The sequence below is a fragment of the Vipera ursinii genome (assembly GCF_947247035.1).
Source record: "Vipera ursinii genome assembly, chromosome: 1".
NCBI lineage: Eukaryota > Metazoa > Chordata > Lepidosauria > Squamata > Viperidae > Vipera > Vipera ursinii.
In genome coordinates, this window is record NC_139512.1 from 266,933,108 (window position 1) to 266,957,111 (window position 24,004).

Here is a 24,004-nt window from a genome sequence, read left to right on the forward strand (position 1 = left end):
CAAACTGCTAGGTTGGCAGGAGCTGGGACGAGTAACAGGCGCTCACTCTGTTACGCGGCACTCGGGATTCGACCCGCCAAACTGCCGACCTTCTGATCGACAAGCTCAGCGTCCTAACCCACTGAGCCACCACATCCAAATTTAATAGGTTTAATAAACCTCAGCAGAAGCTGTTACTAAAGTACTATAAATTTAAACACTAAGTCGCTGCCTAATTTCAGGGTAACATTGTTTTCATATATTTATGATTGCCTCTTCATTTCTGCACAGGTTTTTCTAAATTCAGAGATAAGGTCAAAGATAAAATTATGAGGTTTCAGGGGACCTAGCAGAAACTGATAAAAATGATACTAACAGATGTCACAAAATATAGCTACAGAGCAACCTTCAATTCTTTCATCAAGGTCTCAGTGGGAAGTCTATAAAATGGAATTTAGGTGTTTCTGTTTCTCAGTAATTAGAAAATTAGCCTGCAATACAGGTAGTCAACCCTCCACTTGCAACCATTCATTTAGTGACATTACAAAGGCACTGGAAAAAGTGACATATGACCATTTTTTACACTTACAACCGTTACAGCATCACCATGGTCACTTTCTCAAAATTTGGATGTTTGGCAACTGGTTCATATTTATGACGGTTGCAGTATCCCAGGGTCACGTGATCCCCCTTTGCAACCTTTGCAACCAAGCAAAGTCAATGGGGAACCAGAATCATTTAACAACCATGTTACTAACTTAACAACTGCAGTGATTCACTTAACAATTGTGGCAAGAAAGGTTGTATAATGGGGCAAAACTCACTTGACAACTGTGTCACTTAGCAATAGAAATTTGGGCTCAATTGTGGTCAAAAATTGACATTATTCATAATACCATGTATTAAACCAATAACCTAGTGATGCTGGAAGAATGGAAATTTTATAGTAGGTAGCTATTGCAATGAATTCTACATTTACATCAAGATAAATTCTTGCTGTTCAAATAGAATATATACCAAAGGGACATAGGAAGATTTCACTGGACCAAAATGTTTTACTTGGAAAATTAAGTTCAACGTAAAATTATTTAGAAGAATCAACAGAGTTCATCCACCTCTGTTCATTTTATTCCGTGATTCCCCTGAGCTGTTACTGGTCTGCGGGTGGGGGGGGGGAAATCCTAAAAAACCAAATTTGCTCAAAGTGATCACTTGATAAAAGCAATAGAGCAGTCTAAAACATATGCTCTTGTAATGGAAAATGTATCTGAAATGAAGACATGGCTAAAAAAGAAGAAACTGTGACTTCCAACATGAGATTGTTTCCCGTAAAACAGAAGGTGGCAGGTATCTTGTCACTGAATTTGATTTGCTTGTGAATCAGTAAGCTATAATTACCAACTTTCCGTAATTCAAAAGAGGTATCAAACTGATGCCCAGCAGCCAAGAGGAGGACTGCATAATTAATTCCTGACTGTAATGACGGTTCTGACTCAAATGCCTTCTTGAACCTGAAAGAGAAAACATTTCTTTAAAAAGTAATTCATTAAGAGGCAATTTGGGACATTTTTAAATGATTACCACAACCGCTTTAATACAACTCAACTAACTTATCCGAGCATAACATCCTCTGTTATATTCCAACTCATGGTTGTTTTAGGAGCCCAACGTATACGTCCTCCTCCTCTCTTTTCCTTCTTCTGTGTTTTTCCAATTATGAAAACTATCCAGCTTGGCAACGGCTTTGTTATTTTGCAGTGAAGACTAAATATATATGTTTTTGAACATTAAAGTTATTTTGACACTTATATTAGAAATATGATTTTAACCCGCTCACTATACGCTCTTTAAAACAGATTATTCCTATTGTATGGATCGATAGAAATCAATGTAGAAAGTAATGCAATATACTAGATAGAAGAAAAGGCATAAACCAATTAGTCAGGAATGCAGCGTAAACGCATTTTAATAGTAACACCAAGGTAGGCTTGTAGAAGCGCTCTCAAAAGTCAGCTTCCTGTCCCATATTGTCTAATCTGATTTTTAGATTGTAAACCCATTACTAGACAACAGTCCTCTTTTATTACTATTTCCCAGCTGCTCTTTCTAATCATGGAAACAGTAAATAGATATAACCAGTAATTATTAACCGTGTTGTTCATCAAAAGTTATAAATGACAGAATTAACATCCCATGTTCTAACTCATTCTGCAAGCTTACTCCTGTTGAGTAAGTGCGGTACAACGAATATTAATTATGTTACACAGAACTGCCCATTCGGAAGTATATCCAGGAACATGGAATATAGACTTCTGGAGTCCATTTAAGCTCACGCCTACTGCTTCAGTGACTCCATCTAGCCACCTCATTCTCTGTCGTCCCCTTCTTCTCTTGCCCTCAATCTTTCCCAGCATTAGGCTCTTCTCCAGTGAGTCCTTCCTTCTCATTAGGTGGCCAAAGTATTTAAGTTTTAGCTTCAGGATCTGGCCTTCTAAAGAGCAGTCAGGGTTGATCTCCTCTAGGACTGACCGGTTTGATCGCCTTGCAGTCCAAGGGACTCGCAGGAGTCTTCTCCAGCACCATAGTTCAAAGGCCTCAATTCTTTGGCGCTCAGCCTTTCTTATGGTCCAACTTTCACTGCCATACATTGCAACTGGGAAGACCATAGCCTTGACTATACGCACTTTTGTTGACAGGGTGATGTCTCTGCTTTTTAGTGTGCTGTCTAGATTTGCCATGGCTTTCCTCCTGAGGAGCAAGCGTCTTTTAATTTCTTGGCTACAGTCCCCATCTGCAGTGATCTTGGAGCCCAGGAAAATAAAATCTGTCACTACCTCCATTTCTTCCCCATATATTTGCCAGGAATTGAGAGGGCCGGATGCCATGATCTTGGTTTTCTTAATGTTAAGTTTCAACCCAAGTTTTGCACTCTCCTTCTTCACCTGCAACAAGAGGCTCTTTAGTTCTTCACTTTCTGCCATTAGAGTCCTTCTGTGAGGTTGCTAATTCAGCATTAAGATCATCAGATCATTAAGATCTTTCCTTTCCCTTGATGTAAAGGAAGCCTCTCTGAAAGAGAGTTCTCCATTTACGAAATGGGATAGGAAGTTGGTTTTTACCACTTCGCCTCTGCACTAAAGTCTCATTTGGTCATTCATCAAATACAGTCCTGAATATTTTAAAAGCATTTCGTTTATTACGGAATTCATTGTAGTATGGAGGATTCCCTTATTAATAATAAAAAATGATTGGTACACAGATATGTGTAGTAAACAAGGCGGCAAAGGGAAGAATACAGTATGTATTTGCCAGATATACTGCTCTCCAACAGCAACAGACATAGCAGCAGTGTAAGAGGACAGGATGGACCAATGCTGCATGGAAGATAAAATACCACAGGGAAGGCATGCCCATCATTTTCTTTCTATATCCTTTCTAAATGCCCCACAAGACAAAGTTAAAGGCAATGGCTAGGAATCCAGTGAAAAGAGGGACTACCGCCATCTTCATTCTAAAAATCTATATAATCCTTCATACTGTTATTGCTGCAAAAGATTTTAATTTTAAAATTTAATCTTAAAGACATCTTTTGCAAGTAAAGTATCTCTTCTAGAATGTAACCAGCTGAGGACTGAAAGACTTTCTCTTACTCCTTGAGTACAAACTGAATGTGCTAGGAAAGAAATAGCGACATCTGCCAAATGGATAGCTTCCATATCTGGGGGGAAAGGGGCTCTGCTGCAGTGCCAGCTATCAGGAGAACTATTTTAGCTGGTATAGCATCCACAAGCTTTGGATTGCTTGCATTTAAACAACTATGGTAAGATTTGGTCATTTTCCAGAACACTTTATCACACAAAATAATTACAAGTCAACAGTCAACAGCTGTTGACAACTATTGTTGACTGACCGCATTTTCCTAATGTTAAAAAGGGCGATGAGAAGCAAAAAGAGTGCCAACGATTCAAGACTTCCCACATCACTCTCAGCTCCTTTTAAAAAAAATCTCTGAGAAAAATCTAATCTTTCTGCTAATTTTTAACCCTGTTCAAATGTTCATGAGAGTCATAAGTTTTAAAACATCACGAGGTTGGGGGAGGGGAAGCAAAGTCCAAGCAGAAAGACAACTCGGGGTTCTACCAATTCGGAGCTAGCATAAATAATCAGGATGGTTACACTCCCAGTCAAACCCACAGGAGAAATGGCAGTCACATTCTCTCTCTCTATTTTCCTTTGGAAGAATACACCCTTCCCACTAAACTATTGCCTGCCAAGTTATGACGATGGCTACCCTTTTTCTCATCTGACATGAAAATATGAATCTGAAATAAACAGATAGTATAGCAGGTTCACTTCACACCATATTCATTATTAGCATACTCAATGCTAACTATAACATTGCTTGTTTGGTTATGGATTACTGTGCCATGTGAACACCGACACTGTGATTTTGAACCATGGTTTGCAGCTTAGGCAGGGAACCAGCCATGGTTTCTTATTAAATAACTGTAACAAACGATGGCTTGTCCTGATATAACTACAGAAGAAGGCAACAAGGCACTGAATTGTTGTTTCCTAGGATCACTTGCTGTGTCCACTCAGCCAATATGGGCATGGGTTGCTCAGAGCAATCACAGCTGTTCAGCAGTTTTTTTTTCCTTTTTCCACCATTGGCTGTTCAAATGGAGAGGCCAAGGGCATCAGGAGAAAGAGCAAGCCATGATAGGTAAACAGTGACTTTTCCCACTCTTTTATATCTTCACAGTGATTAGGAGCACTTCTCCACTACTTGCATAGCTGATATGGACTATGGGAGAGGAATTGATGTAAATATATTCACTATCCAAAACCACTTTAATCCAACACCATGACTGTCTTTAGCATTCTTAACTGCTCTGAACATTTGTAACAACAGTCCACAATATTCTGCTATTGATTTGTTATTGGCAAATTGTTTTATCTCTTCATTTTCTACTACCTCTTCTCCTTTCTGTTGCTCTTTTTCCATCTATTATAATTTGCTTTCTTAGTAATGCTGGCTTGGAAGCTGGCATCAGACAAATTCTGCTGTCTGCAAGCTTTGGGTCTGCCCCCATACCAATTTAACTTCTGCCTGGCTTGTTGGTCAGTCTCCTGACAGTGATGGAGAAAATCCTTTTCCCCAGTTTATGAGGTCAGCATAAAAAGCCACAGGAAAAATCGGACAGCTAATAATTAACCTCTTATCTCTGTGTTGATATTAACCGAAATCTTATCGCCTAGCAGCATTCACTCTTGTTCTCCATGTAAAAACAAGCAGATCACAAGAAAAGACCGAAAGATAAGCTTCAGGGATTTGGATTATGCTTCAGTGGGCATTTCAAAACAATTTTATATATTTGCGTGTGATGAAGGTAGAATTGCGATGGCAAAAAAAATCACTGATTCCAAACAGGTGTGCAGTCTAGACCTGATTATGAAATGAGTCTTTGCACACCTTCTATTTGATTGGCAGAATATAAGGAAACATTGGTGAGCAATCATTATGAAAAGAACCCTCCATTTTTGCATAAAGCTGAAATTCTCTAAAGTAAATGGGAAGATTTTTTAAAATAAAACTACTATAGTTTCTCATCTTTGCAACATTCACCAGCATTTCATTTTAAAAACTACAATCCATTGTGATCAAGAATTGTTTTGAAACATTCCAGAGATATTTTAAATTTTTTAAGCACTATATCTTTTAATGTCCTAAAAGCAAACATATAAAACATTAAATAGAATAATAAACCAAACAGAACAATTTCCTAGAGAATGATAGGAAACAGAGATTCTTCTAGGAAACAGAAGTGATATCAACTGCAAAAAAAAATGTTCCATAACTGTGTGACCATCACAGAAAACCTTTTGTCTAATTTGTTCTGAAATTAGTGCTTCTACAATGGTTGTGATTAAGACACAATGAACTCAGATTTGCATAGTACATTGTAATAATACACTTGCAAGAAAAAGTATGTGAACCCTTTTGGATTACGTGGTTTTTTGCGTGAATTGGCCATAAAATGCGCTCTAAACGTCATGTAAGTCACAACAATAGAAAAACACAGTCTGCTTAAAATAATACTACACAAACATTAGCTGTTGTCATGTTTTAATTGAACATAAGATGGAAACATTCACAGTGCAGGGTGCAAAAAGTATGTGAACCTTTGGACTTAATAACTGGTTGACCCTCCTTTGGCAGCAATAACCTCAACCAAACATTTCCTGTAGTTGCAGATCAGACCTGCACAACGATCTGGAGTAATTTTGGACCACCCCTCTTCACAAAACTGTTTCAGTGTAGCAATATTCTTGGGATGTCTAGTGTGAATCACTCTAAGGTCATGCCACAGCATTTCAATCGGGTTGAGGTCAGGACTCTGACTGGGCCACTCCAGAAGGCGTATTCTGTTCTGTTGAAGCCATTGTTTTGTTGAATTACTTGTATGCTTTGGGTCATTGTCCTGTTGCATCACCCATCCTCTGCGGAGCTTCAGTTGGCGGACAGATGGTCGTACGTTTTCCTGCAAAATGTCCTGATAAACTTTGGAATTCATTTTCCCATCAATGACAACAATCCGTCCAGGCCCTGAGGCAGCAAAGCAGCCCCAAACCATGATGCTCCCTCCGCCATGTTTTACAGTGGGGATGAGGTTTTGATGTTGGTGTGCTGTGCCTTTTTTTCTCCACACATAGTGTTGTGTGTTTTTCCCAAACAACTCAATTTTGGTTTCATCTGTCCACAGTATATTTTGCCAGTAGTACTGTGGAACATCCAGGTGCTCTTTTGCAAACTTCAAACGTGCTGCAATATTTTTTTTGGACAGCAATGGCTTCCTCCATGGTGTCCTCCCATGTACTCCATTCTTGTTTAATGTTTTCCTTATTGTAATTGTGTCAACAAAAATGTTAGCATGTGCCAGAGATTTCTGTAGGTCTTTAGCTGACACTCTAGGATTCTTCTTTACCTCATTAAGCATTATGCGCTGTACTGTTGCAGTCATTTTTACAGGACGACCACGCCTAGGGAGAGTAGCAACAGTGCTAAACTTTCTCCATTTGTAGACAGTCTGTCTTACCGTGGACACATGAACATCAAGGCTTTTAGAGATACTTTTGTAACCCTTTCCAGCTTCCTGCAAGTCAACAATTCTTGATCGTAGTTATTCTGAGAGCTCTTTTCTGCGAGGCATGGTTCACATCAGACAGTGCTTCTTGAGACCAGTAAACCCAAAACAGGTGTGTGTTTTTAAAGGGCAGGACAGCTGTCAGCAACACATCCAATATCATCACACTGATTGGAGTCAAGGTTGGCTCACTCCTGGCTCCAATTAGCTCTTGGAGAAGTCATTAGGCTAGGAGTTCACATACTTTTTCCACCCTGCACTGTGAATGTTTCCATCTTATGTTCAATTAAAACATGACAACAGCTAATGTTTGTGTAGTATTATTTTAAGCAGACTGTGTTTTTCTATTGTTGTTACTTACATGATGTTTTGAGCGCATTTTATGGCCAATTCACACAAGAAACCACGTAATCCCAAAGGATTCACATACTTTTTCTTGCAACTGAAGTAATAGTAATAGTAATAGTAGTAGTAGTAGTAATAATAATAATAATAATAATAATAATAATAATAATAATAATAATAATAATAAGAAGAAGAAGAAGAAGAAGAAGAAGAAGAAGAAGAAGAAGAAGAAGAAGAAGAAGAAGAAGAAGAAGAAGGAAGGGAACTTGAAGGTCATCTAGTCCAACCCCCTGCTCATGCAGGAAACCCTATACCATTTCAGGCAAATGGCTGTCCAGTCTCCTCTTAAAAACTTCCAGTGTTGGAGCATTCACCACTTCTGGAGGCAGGTTGTTCCACTGGTTAATTGTTCTAACTGTCAGGAAGTTTCTCCTTAGTTCTAGGTTGCTTCTCTCCTTGACTAGTTTCCATCCGTTGCTTCTTGTCCTGCTTTCAGGTGCTTTGGAGAATAGCTTGACTCCCTCTTCTTTGTGGCAGCCCCTGAGATATTGGAACACTGCTATCATGTCACCCCTCACCCTTCTCTTCGTTAAACTACACATACCCAATTCCAGCAACCGTTCTCTATATGTTTTAGCCTCCAGTCCCCCAATCATCTTTGTTGCCCTTCTCTGTACCCTTTCTAGAGTCTCAACATCTTTATTACATCCTGATGACCAAAACTGGATGCAGTATTCCACGTGTGGCCTTACCAAGGCATTGTAAAGTGGTATTAGTAATTCACATGATCTTGATTCTATCCCTCTGTTAATGCAGCCTAGCACTGTGTTGGCTTTTTTGGCAGCTGCAGCACACTGCTGGCTCATATTGAAGTGATTGTCTACTAGGACTCTGAGATCCCTCTCACAGTTACTACTATTGAGCAAGGTACCACCTACACCAGGGGTGTCAAACTCAATTTCATTGAGGGCCGCATCAGCATTGCAGTTGCTCTCAGGGGGCCGGGTGGGTATGGCCTGGGTGGGCATGGCCTACTGGGTGGGCATGGCCAGCTCTACATCGTTGGCATCAAGGGTGCCTATGGGGGCCCGGGCAGGAGTGGGACAGATCTGAGGGTCTCTGGCAGAAGGAGGGTCTCTGGGCCAGGGCCAAGGCAGTGGGGGCCGTTCCCTCACTGTTTCCAGGATGGCTTCGCGGGCCGCATGAAACCACTTCGCGGGCCGGATCCGGCCCCCAGGCCTTGTGTTTCACATGTCTGACCTACACTATACCTGTGCATTTGATTTTTCCTGCCTAAGTGTAGAACCTTACTTTTTTCACCATTGAATTTCATTTTGTTAGATAGCGCCCAGTATTCAAGTCTGTCCAGATCCTCCTGTTTTTTAAGCCTATCTTCTGGAGTATTGGCTATTCCTGCCACCTTGGTGTCGTCTGCAAATTTGATGAGTTCTCCATCTATCCCCTCATCCAAATCGTTGATGAAGATGTTGAAGAGCACTGGGCCCAGAACAGAGCCCTGGGGCACCCCACTACACACTTCCTTCCATGTAGATGCAGTTCCATTGAGGACCACACACTGAGTATGGCCTGTCAGCCAGCTACAAATCCATCTGGTGGTGATGCTATCTAACCCACATTTTTCTATCTTATCAAGTAATAGGTTGTGATCTACTTTATCAAATGCCTTACTGAAGTCCAAGTAAATTATATCTACAGCATTCCTCTGGTCCACTAGTTTTGTCACTTGGTCAAAGAATGCAATAAGATTTGTCTGGCATGATCTGTTTTTGACAAATCCATGTTGACTTTTAGTGATGACTTTGTTTGCATCAAGGTGTTCGCTGATTTGTTGTTTGATTATCTTTTCCAGATATTATTTCTATATGTGTAGGGGCTGTTAAGTTTTCTCCAACAGACAAAAGCAAATTAAATGGAAAATAAAATAAATTGTCAAAAATTAAATTATCTCTGAAATTTGCTGATTTATTATAGACAATCATCCAAATGTATAATTATGTTAAAGAGCAATATAACATGGACAGATATTCTTATAGTGTAATATACCTGGAAAATATTACTTAAAAGATCTGAAAACTATCCAATCTGACTAAATTTTACTTAGTCATTATAAGTAAATTAATCCTCGACTTACAACCATTTGTTTAGTGATTGTTCAAAGTTAGAATGGCACTGAAAAAAGCGATATCATTGTTTTTCACACAACTGTTATAGCATCCCCATGGTCGCGTGATCAAAATTCAAACACTTAGCAACTGACTCATATTTATGATGGTTGCAGTATCCCAGGGTCATATAATCATCTTTTGTGACCTTCTGACAAGCAAAGTGAATGGGGAAGCCAGATTCACTTAATAATCATGTTACTAAGTTAACAACAGCAATGACTCACTTAACTGTCGCAAGCAAGGTCATAAAATGGGGCAAAATTCACTTAATTCACTTAAGTGCTTTCTTGCTTAGAACAGAAATTTTAGACTCTATTGTGGAATCAGCTTCCGGTTGAGCTCCAGATGGCTCCCGACCTTTGCTCCTTTCGCTGCGACCTGAAGACTTGGCTATTTGAACTTGCTGGCCTGGACTGAGGGACTGGGATTTTAGATCTTAAATTTTTAAAAAATTTAAATTTTAGAATGTGTTTATTGTTTAGGGCTATTTGATTTAATTTCATTTTAATTTTTATACATTATGTGTTGTTTATAGTGTTTTAATTGCCCTGTACACGGCCCCGAGTCCCTTCGGAGAGGGGCGGTATATAAATCCAAATAAATAAATAAATAAGTCGAGGACTACCTATATCAGACATGTCAAACACAAGGCCCGGGGGCCAGATCCAGCCTGTGAAGTGGTTTCATGTGGCCCGCGAAGCCATCCTGGAAACAGTGAGGGAAAGGCCCCCACTGCCTTGGCCCTGGCCCAGAGACCCTCCTTCTGCCAGAGACCCTCAGATCTGTCCCACTCCTGCCCAGGCCCCCATAGGTACCCTTGATACCAACGATGTAGAGCTGGCCATGCCCACCCAGTAGGCCATACACACTTTAGCCACGCCCACCCAGTAGACCACGCCCATCCAGGCCATACCCACCTGGCCCCGAGGGCAACAGCAATGCTGATGCGGCCCTCAATGACGCATTGACACCCCTGACCTATATGAAATAATCCACATATAAGACTGCTTCAGAAACACATTTGAAGAATAAAAATTCAGTGTTGTTTCAACATAAAAAAAAGTAAACTCATAGAGCCATGTGGTAAAGTGGTACTTACCACAAAGCACCTTGATCTCGACTTTCGGTGTCTGTAAATCCAGAATCCAAGAACATGTCTTTATAGATTCGTCCCACAAGACAGTACATATCAGAAGCAACTTGGCTCTCTTGCTCCACCAGAGGTATCATGATATCTAGAGCTTTCTGCCTGTCTCCAGGTAGATTTCGTCTGTTTTATTTAAACAAACAAACAAACATTTGAATATTCCATAGCAACAGTCCTCATGCATTATCACTTCACACGTCAAAGATGGTGCAGAATGTCTGACTAGGGAGAAGGGAGAAGAATTCTGATTGATATTTAAATGTTCCATTTGAAAACAGTTTCTTTTGTACTTTGTAGAGAAATATTTTATAGGAATCTCTATTTATTTATTTAAATTGCCTGACTCTCAAATGACTCTCAGTGGCTGGTATAATTAAAGAGAGATGGAAAGTGGGGGAGTTCAAGAAGAGGGTATATATTCCTGTAAAAACACACACACACACACCAAACACCTGTTACATTATAAAAGAAAAGTTATATAGGTTCAAGAAACAATTTAACCCATGGCCGGGAAGCAAAGTCAATTTTTCAAAAACTTAGGAACTCTTGTAGAGTGGGAAGTTTGATGGGAGAGGGGCTGGATGCTGTTCGGAGAGCAGACTCCACAACAGAGAAGGCATACTGTCAATAATCTATTTCACTGAAGAGACAGGGAGTGCTGTTCTGTACCAGCCTGCTACCGGCCCTGCAGAAAAGGCAGGGACAACCCCTTTTACAAGAAGGCAAGAGGCTGGAATTACGCCTGCCAAATTTATTGCTACAAAAACAAATAGAACAAGACACGAACCAAGAAACAGGAGCTTTTCAAGTGGTTGCCTTCAGCAAACCAGCCCTCCCACGCATTCCCCCTTAAATACAGTTCAGGGCGTGGCTTCTCTCTGCCTCCTTCCGAGGAGCCCCATTGCCTTCCTCTGTTTACTCCTGATTGACTGCCTCCTGCGTTGGGCGTCCTTGAACAGGGCCAGCTGTGGGTCATCTTCATCCACGCTGTCAGGCTCACACAGCTGGGTCTGCGTCGTGACCAGATGAGAGGGGCCTGGCTGAGGGCTCTCATCAAGCTGTCCAATCCCCTCAGCAAGCTCTTCAACACCCCCCCTCCTCCTCCTCCTCTGAGTCGTCCGACCCAACTGCCGAACCCACAGGCTGACCCTGAATCACAACAAGTGCCTTCATTCTGTGCTATCTTAAAGGACAGAACAGAAACTACTGGAGACAAAATCCCAACTAAGAATCAGTTGTCTAACGAATTACAAAGATGGACGCAGCTCTCAGTTTTGTATGCTGTACCATATTAACCATCTGAAACACCAATGTATAAAAGGGATATAGCAAAATGATGCTTAATCATTCTTGCCCTCCTCCCTCATTTTTAGATTATGTCCCACTATCACAGAGCTAATAATAGAATCATGCACTGTAAATCTGTATCATTTTGTTTGCAGCTCCATTGTGCCTGCTTCTTTTTCTAGGCTGAGCCCCCCCCCCCCGTGTTAATTTGTGTATTACGCTTTTGAGTTTGTTTCATGGACCATTCAATCAACATTGGTCTCTTCAGGCTTTCGTTGTGCTTAAACTGCAGAAAATAAAGTTAAATAGTGATATAGAGCCAAAGTCAAGATGGAAAGTCAAATCTACCTATTGTAGAAGAGAGACAGGATGAAAAAAAATGCCTGAAGCATTTTTTTTTACTTTTATTTTTTAGAAAGAATGGAAGGATACTTCGATTGTGGACAAACTGCCATCAAGAAAAAGGAGAGTCCTTACCTATTCAGTGCAAATGCATGATGAAACTTCACATGATGATGCAAAGCCAAGTCAAAGGTTGGAAGTTTTTCTAATGCCTCTACCAACTTCACAATAGAATCATAATCCTTCCAAAAAAGATAAATAAAAGAATGAATTAAAACATGATCTCATATCAGGCAGAAAAAAGACAAACTGTCTGAAAATTAAAAACTACATACTGAATGGATGTAATACCTGCAATACAATACAATACAATTGGGACCTACAATAATAGTATTGTTCAGTTCTCTTTGGTCTACAAGACAAAGAAGTCCCTGCGGATTCTACTCTGCTAGTCATTGCCACTAGTCCAGGGGTGTCAAACTCAATTTCATTGAGGGCCACATCAGCATTGCAGTTACCCTCAGGGGGCTGGGTGGGTATGGCCAGGGTGGGCGTGGCCTACTGGGTGGGCGTGGCTAGAGTGTGTATGGCCTACTGGGTGGGTGTGGCCAGCTCTACATCGTTTGCATCAAGGGTGCCTATGGGGGCCTGGGCAGGAGTGGGACAGATCTGGGGGTCTCTGGCAGAAGGAGGGTCTCTGGGCCAGGGCCAAGGCAGTGGGGGCCGTTCCCTCACTGTTTCCAGGATGACTTCGTGGGCCACATGAAACCACTTCGTGGGCCAGATCCGGCCCCCGGGCCTTGTGTTTGACATGTCTGCACTAGTCGTTTATCATCTCCGTTTCAAGGCCATTGAGCTAACGCTCTCTAAAGATGTTTCTGTGGTCATGTGGCCAGCATGTCACTGAGTGCTGTTTCCTCCCTCCAAAGGGGTACCTATTTATCTACTTGCATTTGCATGCTTTCGAACCGCTAAGTGTGCAAGAGCTAGATGAAGACAGTCACTCACCCCATTGAGTGATGCTCAGGTCTCGAACTCAGGCTATTAGCTTTCCAGCCAACAAGCCCAGCACCTTAACCACTGAACCACCGTGCCACCCTTTTGGTTTACAAAGGTGACTCTAATTACATTCAAAAGGAGGCAATTGCTTTTCATTGTTTTCAAACTTTTGAAAGGGCAACAAAAAGAGCAGATAATTTTTAATGTTGCACGTGATTCCAGAGTAGTGATAGTTTTGATCAGCGTGAGATTGAAAAACATACATATGCTGTATCTCCCTCCTTCCTTCTTTTGCAACTGGAAATATCTTTTGATTTTTGGTATGAAATATTTCCATAATCAAATCAAATCTTTCTATCCAACAACACAACAAAAAAATCTCAAAGAACAGGGCAGGCTGAGGACAATGAACCTCGACTCTCACATCGCATACCTTTCACATACCTGTTGAATTTTCGACGTATGTTGACAGGTCATTAATAATGTTATTATCTTTCACTCTCTCAATGCCCTGTAATAACTATTTCATTTTGGTAGTTTCAGACAGCAATTATGCTGAAGCACTTCTGGAAGTGCAACGTTTTCCCTTTCCATAGTGCAGTATCTTTATGAGCTATTCCCTTCCCACCCCATCCTAAAAATGACAGCACATATCCCACCGTCTGGCTTGTGCACCTTGCTGTTCTACCTGAAATAAGGAAATATTTTACTTCCTATCCAAACTACTTTCAGACAGTTTAACGGGAACATGGGCAAGCTTCACTGACATGACTACAGCAAGAAAGACAATAAACCAGACATGACATTTCCATATACAAAAGACATATGCTGAATCATCTCCTCAGTGTGGGCTTCCCGTTACTCGGCCATCAACTGTATCCTGTGCTTTTGACTGCAGATTTTAGAAGCATAGCCAGTCTGGAAAAACCCCTCAGTATCTGAAATTCAGTTCTTTTTTTTAAAAAGCCATCAGTTCTGCAGAGTAGGTGATAACAAGGCAGGGTATCATACAGAAATGGAATTTACTCCCATAATTTGCTGAATCTTTGTCACTGTGCTTACAATATAATGTCCCCCAATAGGCATAATGGATTCTACTTTAAAAAAAATGTGAATATTAGCCATTCTATATCCCTTTTCACAGTTCTACGCATAATGTAAATTGCACACAGTTGCCATGGTAACAACATTCATTTATTAAATCTGGCAACTGTTAAAAATATTTTCAGCCTGCCGTGAGCATATGTGGTAGTGACCATTTACCCCAAGCCCTCTGCAGAGTCCACCTGGCCCCGATCCATTCTGTGTCAAGCATTTGTTCTGAGAACGTCCGAAATAGCCTTTTAACATATGATAAATCTGAATCCCTCTGTAGTAAGTTTAGATGCTAAATGGCCACATATTTATACAATTCTAACTAAAATCACCCCTTTCTCGCCCCTGCCCACCCACCACCAAACTAAACCCTTTGAGAGGAGAGAAAAAATGGGAGGATGGAAGAAAAATTGTGGAAAATCTGGTTTGGTAGGAATGACTGCTATTTTTGGAAAAGAGCATTCACTGTAAATTTCTTTACAAAGTCCCACTTGTTTCAGTTCTGTTTGCATTTTCAGGAATGAGTACTTGTTTTATGCAGGCAAAAACTGAAAGTCTGGCAAATTGGTGGGGCGCTGTAGTTTGCTGGCATATAAAAAAAATAATCTGTATCTCAGGGAATTGGGGATTAAGTGGGTGGGGTGATCTAAAAAAGCTTAGTAAGGACTAAGGATACTTAGGGAACACAAAATGTTGAAGGACCTATGCTGACCAGAACTGAATAGAGGCCCTCTCATATGTTAATGAAACAGAGTTAATAGAAGTAATACATTTAAATTAAACATTCAATTCTTACCTGAATATCCCTGTAAGATAACAGCAAGTTTATCACAATGTCAGCAGACAAAAGCTCAATGTTATCCACTCGCTGTCTTATCCTGGCCAATTCTGCAGCTAATTCCTTCCCAGTGTACAAGTTACGAGCTTTTCTGATATCGTTAAGTATTGATTCCCTGAAGTATTGGCTAGAATAGAAAACAAATAATCAAGTCATAAGATATAAACATTGTAATTTAATTCAGATTACTGGCTACCTGACAGACCTGTCACTGGCTACATATTTTACTTGTAAGTCATTTCTCACTGGGAAGCAGATCTTCAGTGGCAAAAATGCTTCACCTAAAGTTGGACAAGCAGTCGACTTGGTCTTTGTGAAACTTATCGGCACTCCGCTTCCTGGAGGCATTATTTCTTTAGGGAAGGAGGAGAAAGGGATGATAAGAAACTGGAGATGCCTGTCAATTTGGTCCTCTGAACATCCCTTAGAAATGTTCACAAATCTGTAGCGACTGAGGGTTCAAGAGAGACAAATGAATGGCCCAACTGATTATTCAGCATGGCCACCTTTTTTTTTTTTAAAAAAAATCCCCAGTTCATACCATCATCACACAGGATGGTAGATAGCCTTAGGCAAGCTTCTCAGCTTCATCCTTCCCCTAATTGTATGTAATACAGTAAAATAATGTTGGTACATTAATTAATTAATTACATTGATATGTGTTATTTATTATTAAATTTCTATACTACCTATCTCACCAAGGCTTTTCAATGTTTCTAATATATAAATGTCAAGACATTTATCAAATTTCCCCTGTAAATGCCTTACCTATTAAACAGCAAGGGGCCTCCCTGGGTTGCCATTACAATTCTGAAGAAGCAATTCATTTCCAAAATGAAAGTAAAAGGGGATCTTTTTTCCTCTACCTCAACTCATCCCCAAATATGCTTATCACTTCCAAGCAAAGCATCTTCCCCTTAAGCTTAAAGGGGAAATTGTATCTTATTTCCAAATGGTGAAGGGTATAAGGCAAAGTGGTTTCTCTCCTTTCTGGTCTACTTTTCATCTTTTTGGACTTTTTATTAATCATGAAAGCTTTTGGCAGATGGAAGAATGGTCAGAATAATGGACCATTACTAATCTGAAGAAGGTGATACGGATGGAAATCTCAGCCTGGTGCTCAAATAGCCTTGATCAGAAGTAATCTGGAAGCCAAAGTTCAAGCAACTAGCCATCCTAACATGAAATTACTCTGATAGACATGAACAGAATATTGTATTGTGCCTTGGCTGCTGCTTTCAAATGCTATGTCTGTTACACTTACTGGGCCCATATGATTTTCTTGAGGGGTCCTTAGTGTTCTCTGAGCTTGTTTTCTTGCAGACATTTCATTACGCTAACTAGGTAACATTATCAGTGCTAGTAAGGAGTGCCGTTTGCTGTCAGCTTACAACCTGGTGTCTTTCCTGTCTATGTGGGTGCGGGAGGTCTTAGGGATTCTTTGGTTGGGCTGTTTACTAATGGCTCTTTGATAGTTTCTTGATTGGGGTATTGGTTAATGGTTGGTTTGAAGGTAACCTTGGAGTTAATCTATGGTGGAGAGGTTCTGGAGTCGTTTTCTTTTTTGGACTAGTTGATTGTCTCTTTTGCATAGTCTATAGATGTTGTTAATGTCTATCTGTCTATTGATGACTGATCTCTCAGAGTGCCAGGCTTCTAGAAATTCCCTGGCATTTCTGGATTTGGCCTAGGATTTGGCCTGGATCTGGCTAGGATTGTCTCTAGGTCTAGGACTGTCACATTTTCTCAACTGAAACTGTAGTTAAATCTCTCTGTATGCTGTCAAATTAAAGAATTTTCGTCATGCCTTTTGACAGCCAGATGGTGTTCATGGATGCGTTCTGCCAATCTTCTGTTTGTTTGTTCTACATGGTGACTGTTGCAGTTCTTACACTGTATGTTATAGATGACTCCTGTTTTTTCTTCTGGGGTTGCTGGGTCTTTGGGTTTACTTAGTATGTTTAGAAGGGCTTTAGTTGGCTTGTATGCTATGCTGATTCTATTTTTATGGCAAATTTGAATGTTACAGCTGAAGACACTCCATACCTTGAGCTGCCCTGTGCCATCTTCAAGAGCTGAATAAAGCGGTCAACTAAAGGTAGGCATATTGGTCCCAGCAACATTTCAAAGTTGGGTTGCATCAGTTCAGTCAATCCCTTCATGAAACTGCTGTCACAGCAATAGACTTTGTTATGGGGTGTTATCATATATGGAACAAATATATAATTGCCAGTGCACATCTGCACAAAAGGAGGAAAAGGATGTGTTTAACAATGTAAATTATAACATACATAAGATAATCTTAAAGTCAATATACTTTGTAGAATGTGACTAACACCTAACATAATTTTCATACTGTAAATCTCTTTAATCCATGCAGGTTTCCTTGTTAATAGATGGCACTGTATACTATGTGATTAACACTCCACATTTCTTTCCATACAGCAACTCATACCAACAAAATACATCTAAATACCAAAAACAGCAACATATATAACATAAAAATAATGATCAGTTAATTAAAAGTGGGAAGTTTTTTCCATGTTCCCTCTACCGAAATAATGATACCTCCTCTGCCTTCCCCACACTGGTGTCCAGATGTGATAGACTACAATTCCCATCTGTCCTGAACCAAATGTTCATAGTGACTGGGAATGAGGGAAACTATAATCCAACTTATCTGGAGAGTTATGTTATTTATGTTAGTTATCAGATTGAGAAAAGTTGGCAGAACATTACTATTTAAGGAGGGAATTCTTCAAAGTACCTTTACTGAAAGAATAACCTGCACATTAGACAAGTTTGGACATAAAGAAGCTCTGCAGGTGAACAAATATTTGGGTTATGCAAGGATAAGGAATTATAGTAATGGATCTCTATTTTACTGTTTACTCTTGTAAACATGATGGATATTCTTTGTAGAACTGAAAGGAGACAACTATAATTTTAAATGATGGCATAGGAAACAGATATCATACAAAGAAATTCTTGGTATTATACAACAGCAATTTGCATTATCCCCAGTGGTGGAATTCAAATATGTGCACAACCGGTTCTCTGTGTGGATGCCACTTCCAGAAGAAGTCCATTCTGGGCCTGGACAACAAAAAATTAGCTACCGGTTCTGCTGAACCGGTGGCGAACTGGCTGAATCCCACCACTGATTATAATACATTATAATATATACATTAAATTATAATGTAAAGAATAGAGTGAAATTCAAAGTTTATCAAGGTTGAATTATTGAAATATCATCAAGCATCTTAACCATATTTTTCGCATCAGGACTAAACATAAAACTTTCACATAAGTTTTAAATATTTAGACATGAATATACTTAAATTTTTAAAATATCTTTACATTGCTGCCCTGTCTGGAAAGCATAAGAAAGGATATAAAAAGACAAAAAGCAATTTCTCTAAAGGAAACAGTTTATATTTGCTGAAAAATAAAGCAGGGTAAGGCACAGCCTGCTTAAAAATATATCATCGACCAGCTCACTTGGTATAGTTACTCCCTTAAAGTAGAAGAATCAGCAAAGCAGCGGACTGAGATGGAAAATATTTGGTTTTAGGCTACGAGTGTAAACTTGGTAAGCCAGCTGGCTTTCATGCCTAAGCAGGAACTACAATTCATAATCTGCTGATTAATAGCCAGATGCCTTAACCTCTAATTGGCTCTCATCCTGTCAACCTAATGCCATCAAAATTATTACAAGCTAAAATGTAATTTGTTTTATTTAAAATATTAATAATTAAGAGAAAATATCAAGTTTTTAGAGATCACAAGCTATAATGCTAATACTACTGTAGTTATGCTCATGATGAGAGCACACAGACAGACAAACAGAGATAAGCAAGCCGTGCTCATTCTTTTTGCAATTCCCAACTTTCTCAACTAGCCCAGCCCTCATAGGGCTGGTTGGAAATTCTGGAAGCTGGAGGACTAAAACAGTGGTGCCCAAACTTTCTGCTTCCCATGGAGGGGGGGGGGAGGAGAGGCACAACCTAGATCCCATGCATATGCAGATGAAGTTTTGCTTGTGAGGCCCGTGGGTTAGGGACCCTTGGACTAAAGTACTGGAAAACAAAAAACTGTGAAGTAATAGCCTAACTTAAAATAGATAAAATCTGAATTCCCTAGAAATTCAGGTTTCCCTACAGAGTTGGCCTCCACATAAACCAGCAGAATGTTGATATAAATTTCCACTTTTTGCAGTAAGTACAGCTCTCTTTTTGTTAGAAAGATCCTGTCAACTCAGAGAAGCTAAGGCATGTTAATTATTAATCCTCCCTTATTACATTAGGCAATATGCTTTTGCAGCATTCATTAGATCTTTTCTAATTATTCCCAAGAGGAAACACTAACAGGATGATGATGAATCGATTCTTCTTGTACAAACCTTATTTTGCCACTCTCAGAAAACACACATAATAACTATGTTAGAGCACTGTTGAAATGTCCTTCCTGCAGCATTTTTTTGAGCAGTAGTAATAAATAGCAAGCTTCAGAGCCTATTAAGAGTTAGGAATGACCTTTTTCACCTAGAATGGTGAAATGTGCACACAGGCACACGTGTGCACGTGTATATACACCCAGATTGATATTCTGCAACAGAATTAGGGATTTAAAATGCATAATATCATGAATAATTATTAAGATTTAGGGAAATTTTCTGATCTTTCATCACTGGCCTAATGTTCACATTATTTGTGAACCTGATACTCATCACATTCTTTCTTCTGCACAGATTTCATCATTCAGAAGTAGATATCACCATCAATGAAGCAGTATGCTTAGTTACTGCTTCACAAATCTACACCAATTGAAAAAATATATAGCTTCTTGCTGGCATTGCCCCACATAAGATCAGGAGAGAGGTTGCAGCAGACACTGAGAGAATTAAGCAAGAGAATGATCCTCGACTTCCTCTGAACAAACATATGCCCCAAGCCAACTGACTCAGATCTAGGAACAGCTTTATAGCAAAACCAATCATTCTTGAGGGTATACACAAGGACAAAATCAAATTAAAAGATGGAGGTGGGAGTCCGTCGAGCAAGAAATAACATTAAAGAATATAACTGAAGGATCCAACCTCGCTTATACTACTTGGAGGACCCTGAATACTGTATTTTTCCGTGTATAAGACGCACCCTTGTAAAAGACGCTCTGGCAAGCGAGTTCCAAGCTTAGAGCAAACAAAGTCAGTGCTGGCAGCAACCGCCTCCCAGCGCTCTAAATAGACGCCTCTCGGCCATCCCGACCCCCCACCCACCTAACCAGCATCCGGCACGATGAGCATGCATAGTCAGTTCACAGCAGCAGCCTTCCGACCCTGGTAAACAAACCGACGTGAGCACTGGCAAGACAGCAAGACAAGTGAAGTGAAGGCAGGTTTTAAACTCCCAGCCGTTTGTCCCCGCCAATCAGCTGTTTGGTGGAGTGCCAAACAGCTGAGCCAGCAAATCCATATTACACCCCTCCTGCGTGAGCTGCATTGGCTACCAGTTGCCCTCCGGGTGAGATTTAAGGTGCTGGTACTTACCTTTAAAGCCCTACATGGCTTAGGTCCGGGATACTTGCAGGACCATCTGCTGCCGGGAACAAATTCCCATCGTCCAGTACGCTCACACAGAGAAGGCCTCCTCAGGGTACCGTCAGCTAGGCAATGTCGGCTGGCGACCTCCAGGGGGAGGGCCTTCTCTGTGGGAGCACCAACCCTATGGAATCAGCTCCCCCCTGAGCTTCGGATAGCCCAAAACCTCCAATCCTTTCGCCGCGGCCTCAAAACACACCTGTTCCACCAAGCTGACCTAGACTGACAGGCATTTTAATTAATTTATATTTAGTATTTTTAATTCATTTTTAAATTCTCTAATTTTTATTGCACTGATGTTCTCAATTTCATTTTATCTTGATTTATGTAATTATTATATGTTTTATTGTTAGCCGCCCTGAGTCCTTCGGGAGATAGGGTGGGATATAAATCCCATCAATAAATAAATAAATAAATAAATAAATCCGGAAGTTCGGCCGGATGCTATTATTGAGCAGGACGGCCTCGCAGGTGTGTTCCACAGGGTCCCCGGCCAGCATACAGATACTAGGGAGGGAAAGGGCTGTTGTTGCCATCCATGCTGCTGGTCCCATCCACTGCCTCCAGATGCCGCCATCCAACGATCTTGCCCCCTCCCCCCTCCCGTTAGTGGCAAGCCCACAGGGGCTTGACACCTGCACCAGGTGGCATACCCTGGGCTGCAGAGGTTACCATTATTTTTTCGTGTATAAGACGCTGAACTTGTATAAGACGCACCTGATTTTTGAACAGGGTGTTTGCAGGAAAAAATAGTGTCTTATACACGGAAATATACAGTAGGTTGAATTGCTGCATAATTCTCAATTTATATTCTCTCTCTCTCTCTCTCTCTCTCACACACACACACACACAGAATTAATGTCACTTGTGAAATTTCTCTAAGTCTATTAACAAACAGCAGTCCTATTTTTCTTCTCTGTTTGTACAAATTACTTGCTATTTTTCCTATGAGCCGTCAGATATTTCTCAGTTGGGGCAGACAGATTTTCCAAAATAAGTTGAGCATGTGCAAAAGGATACTACAGTTGGACCAGAAACCTAGGCACATGAACTCACCACATTTCATATTTATTTATTTGAGTTTTGAGGCCACCCAAATCCTTAATGTTGGGCAACTAACAACATAAATAGAAAAAAACAGTATAGAACATTTAGAATTGTTCACTTGCGTTTCCATTTTTAGAATTCAAAGTACTTACTATATTTGACAGCACAGTATCAGTAGTAGAATCCTTCAAGTGTTTGGGTTCTATCATCTCCCAAGATTTGAAATGGACACCTAACATTAGGATCATCATCAAAAAAGCACAATAAAAATGTTCTTCCTGCGTCAACTTACGAAGTTCACACTGCTCCAGGAGCTATTGATACAGTTCTACAGAGGAATTATTAAATCCATGTACAAATCCATATCTGTCTGGTTTGGTATAAAGCAACTAAACAGAACAGATACAGACTCCCATGGATAATTAGGACTGCAGAAGAAAGAACTGCAACTAATCTGCTTTCCACAGAAGATCTGTATATTATGTGGATAAGAAGGGGAACTGAGAAAATAACTGCAGAGCCCTCTCATCCTGGACATTTCCGTTCATGGTGCCGCTATACAGCATTACATGCCAAAACAATTTTCCCCTCATGCCATCACTCTGCTGAATACCTAATCCTCATAGAACTGGTCTTATATCTAAGTATATTCACCCAAGTTGTATGGCTGTAGTATTATTGTTATTATTATCCTTCTCATCTTCTCTTATTGTTTCATTATTATGGTTATTATAACCCGGCTGTTTTGCATGTACACTGAGAGCTTCTGCACCTGAGACAAATTCCATATGTGTCTAATCACTCTTGGTCAAATAAAGTATACTATTGTAATATTTTACTGTATTTTGCAATTTATCACTATTAGCTGCTTTAGACAGCATGCATGGAAATGTAATTAAGAGTAAATTAATTAAATATGTTTTAGGATTGTGATAATGTAACATACACAATTTTTCAAATGCAGAAATAAAATGAATGAAAAGTTGGTTGCCTTCTTAAAATCTGAGCCATTTCAAACCAGAAATGTCTAAACGAAATGCCATGGATGGAAACTGGCACCAAGATTTTATATTTAGCATATCAAAGAGAATAGTTAATTGCTGATACTTCTGGCAAGTTTGAGAAAATTTAAGATTTTCATTAATATTACTAGAGGACAAAAAGTTGAGACGGTCCTCTATAATGACATTTCCCAAGGTTGCAGTCCTCATGTCTAAAATATAATCATTTTCAAACACATTTCCCGGTTCAATTTTCTGATGTTGTCTTCAAATAGAGAAAAGAGACAAAAATATCCTATCCAGCTCTGCAAAACAATTCTCTTTGCAAATTGCCAAGAGGTACACATGGGAATGTAGCATTTGGATAACTGTGATGCCAGCCAAAGGAGGACTCCTAAGATAAAGCATCCTTCCTGCTAATACCACCAAATAGTTTGAAGCTCAGAGAAAGGAAGTCAAGTTCAATGATCATTCCTCATGAGACAAAACTTTCTTTGAACTCTGCATTTTTTAAAGCTCTGTCCATATAATCAGCACTCCTCCACAGCCTATGCACTTGAATCCTAAAGCGACTTGAGTTATCTGGCAAGAGGTTATTCAGAATTCTACTTACTATCAGATTTGAACTATCAAAGACAAGAGAACAGGTGCCTTTCTGCTCTTTTGTTACACAAGAGCAGAAAGACATTCAGGGTGACTTTCTTATCTGATTAAATACTGGGTAGGATAAATGTGGTTCTCCTGATGCCACAGTTATGAAATGCCAGAGTAGCATGATACTTAATCATAGTCTGATTTCACAATTAATTTTTGTACTGAGAGAATTGGGATAAATATTATTTTGGTGGTCCCATCTCATGTTATTAAGAGTGTTATTTGTTCTTGCAATAACAAATATTCTCCTCACAAATGTCTATGGAGATTCTCAGTCATCCATGTCATGGTTGTCCCAAATGTGGTTTTTCAGGAGGCAACTGGACTTTCTTGTTTT

The 24,004-nt window shown here is 39.9% G+C and overlaps 1 protein-coding gene across 1 annotated transcript in view; it reads right to left on the bottom strand.

The window, feature by feature from the left end:
• MAP3K5 (mitogen-activated protein kinase kinase kinase 5) overlaps nt 1-24,004 on the bottom strand; it is a 115,246-nt gene that overhangs the window by 50,056 nt on the left and 41,186 nt on the right. Inside the window, exons 5-9 of the mRNA XM_083368242.1 lie at nt 17,413-17,606; nt 15,325-15,493; nt 12,570-12,676; nt 10,758-10,928; nt 1,378-1,490 (exon numbers count right to left, since the gene is read on the bottom strand). Of these exons, the coding sequence (XP_083224368.1) occupies nt 1,378-1,490; nt 10,758-10,928; nt 12,570-12,676; nt 15,325-15,493; nt 17,413-17,606 (754 nt within the window). The remainder of the gene's footprint in view (nt 1-1,377; nt 1,491-10,757; nt 10,929-12,569; nt 12,677-15,324; nt 15,494-17,412; nt 17,607-24,004) is intronic.